Raw genomic sequence first — 2628 nt, forward strand, 5'->3', positions numbered from 1 at the left:
GGGAGGCAGACATCCCTGGGTTCCATCCCCGATCATCTCCAGGTGCCTCGTGGCTGTGGGGTACCTGGAGATTGGGCAGGGAACCCAAGCATTTAAATCTCCCCCCCTCCCTGAGTCTCTCCGCGGGTGGGGGTTGGGGCCAGGGCTCCTTACTGCCGGAGCAGCGCTCCGGGGTGCTCCGGCAGGAAATGACCCCTGCCCTGCCACAAATTTCCTTAGACTTTAAGGTGCTAGTTTGGTGTATTGGTTAAGAGCGCGGACTCTAATTTGGGAGATCCGGGTTTGATTCTCCACTCCTTCGCATGCAGTTGCTGGTGTGACCTCGGGTCAAACAGAGTAGAGGGCCAAAAATTAAAACCTAATATATATAATATATAAAAATACATGTATTTATTTGTAAATAATTTAAAAAGATATAGGGGCCCAATTACACTTCATATAAACATTCCAAAATCATACACACAAGAGCCAATGGCCTTGACCAATGCTCCCTCTAAGCCGTGGAGTCCTGTGAGCAAAAATTCCACTGGCATTAAAGTTGTGAGCGAGCCATTTGTCTACTGCATAAATTAGTTTGCTCTGGAGCCATCCTTCCCAAGCTAAGACAAAAATGTGTGAGCTGGTGGCTAAAAAACTGTGAGCTAGCTAACTCAGCTTAGAGGGAACACTGGACTTGACCTGATACATTTCGGCCTGTTTAGGCCTTCTTCGGAGGTCAAACACAATGAGGAACAAATCGGCTTATACCATAAGAAAATACAACTATACAGCATGGATACAAAATGGACCAGAAAAGAATTGCTGTAAAAAACCCAAAAAAAACCAAATAAACATGTGAAATTAAATACATATAATAAAATCAATAAATAAACAATGCCTATTATTATACTAAAAACATACTGACTTACTTCCAAAGTGAAACCACTAGGCACAGAATAGAAGTATAAACAAGGCTGCCCAAGATCTGGTCCAGAAAGTGCCTTTCAATGAAGTAACAAAATTAATGTTATTTATTTATTGCTTTTGGATTAAGTTTCAGTATTGTAGGTTGCATTGGTTAATAATTGTTTTGCTTCTAGATTAGTACCAGTGAAATATCATTTGGCATGTGCCTGGATCTTGGGAGGCCTTGTTTATACTTGGAAAATGTTGGAAAATATTATTCCCAGGGTCGGATCTTGGTTTCCAAAAGACAAAAAAGAGCAATGGAGAAGGTGGGGGGGGGGCTATTAGGAAAGGTCGGCCCATGACCCACTTATGGGTCTTGACCCACAGGTTGGGAAACACTCATCTAGAGGAGGAGGAGGAGACTGGATTTATAGCCTAGAGAACGATCTCCCGCCCTCCCCCATCAGCATCATTTCTTTCTTTCTTTAAAACAATTACAAGCTGCCTTTCTACCTTGCAGAACTCAAGACAACTTACAATATAAATAAAGCAATGGTTATTAAAAAAAAAAAAAAAAATCCTTTCCCTTCCCCTCCCCACAACTCCCTACCCCTGGGAGGTAGGCAGGGCTGAGAGAGCTCTTTCGAGGACGGTCCTTGAGACAACAGCTCTGAGAGAACTTGTGACTGACCCAAGGTCACGCCAGCAGCTGCAAGCGGAGGAATGGGGAAAATCAAACCCGGTTCTTCCAGATCAGAGTCCGCGCACTTAACCCACCATCCCAAACTTGAGGTCTTCCTGCCCTATGTTTCATTTAGCATTCTATGTGCTTTCAGGATGTATTTCGGTTTGGGCTTAATTGTTCTTATGGAATGTGTTTAGTATTAAGGGACAGCTACCCTAGTGTCCCCCCCTTGGCCAGAAAGGTGGCCGACCGATTTTGTAAACCGAGAATGACAATAATTTCACCTGGAGGGAAGCGGCGGAGGGACCGCCTCACGTCCAACAGCACTTGCTGGTAATCTTTGTTGTCCTCCCGGAGTTCCTTTCCTGGAAGAGAAGGAGATTACAAGCGCACCGGTGAGAAACCCTTAACTACTATCGCTCATTTGCACGGATGATTGCTAGGAGACACGCCTATCTTCCCACGCAGGGTGGGGCACCCAGAGCATTTGTTTGTCCCAGATCAGTAGCTGCTGCTGATGCTCGGAGACAGATCGAGTTGTTTTGGACGTCACTGGAAACGGCACGGCCTGAGTGACGGCTGCTGCACCCCCACAGGAACTCAGATGCGAGTCCGGCTGCACCTTGGGGAACCACGAGATTTCCGGGGCATGAGCTTTTGTGTGTCAACGCTCCCGTCATCAAACACTTGTCGGTCTTAGAGTTGTGACTGGACTCAAATCTAGCTGTTCTACTGCAAGCCAACAGGGCTACCCGCCTGGAACTCCCCCCCCAATTACCCTTATACATAAATGGGTATTGTACAAAGACATTGTAAGCTTCCAGGACTCTCTCCCCTTCCACAGAAACGGAACTAACCAGCAATCCGAGGCACAAAAGCAGCTGACATCGCCTTTGTTTGCAGTTTCTCCCTTTGTGTGCGTCTCTCTCTCTCTCTATGAGGAAATAGTTTAGTTTGTGTATATAGGCCTGCTATGTGGATGGGCATCAACCTTTTCATCTCTCTATGGGTCAGAGCATTGTACAGCCCCTAATAAATAGTTCTAAGAACATCGG

General features: G+C 45.9%; 1 protein-coding gene across 1 annotated transcript in view; it reads right to left on the bottom strand.

Moving 5' to 3' along the window:
* Window positions 1-2628, bottom strand: part of TBC1D20 (TBC1 domain family member 20) — a 39465-nt gene that overhangs the window by 18444 nt on the left and 18393 nt on the right. Inside the window, exon 3 of the mRNA XM_015408801.1 lies at window positions 1858-1938. Within this exon, the coding sequence (XP_015264287.1) occupies window positions 1858-1938 (81 nt within the window). The remainder of the gene's footprint in view (window positions 1-1857; window positions 1939-2628) is intronic.

This window comes from Gekko japonicus, unplaced genomic scaffold, assembly GCF_001447785.1.
Source record: "Gekko japonicus isolate JY-2015 unplaced genomic scaffold, Gekko_japonicus_V1.1 scaffold3456, whole genome shotgun sequence".
Taxonomy (NCBI): domain Eukaryota; kingdom Metazoa; phylum Chordata; class Lepidosauria; order Squamata; family Gekkonidae; genus Gekko; species Gekko japonicus.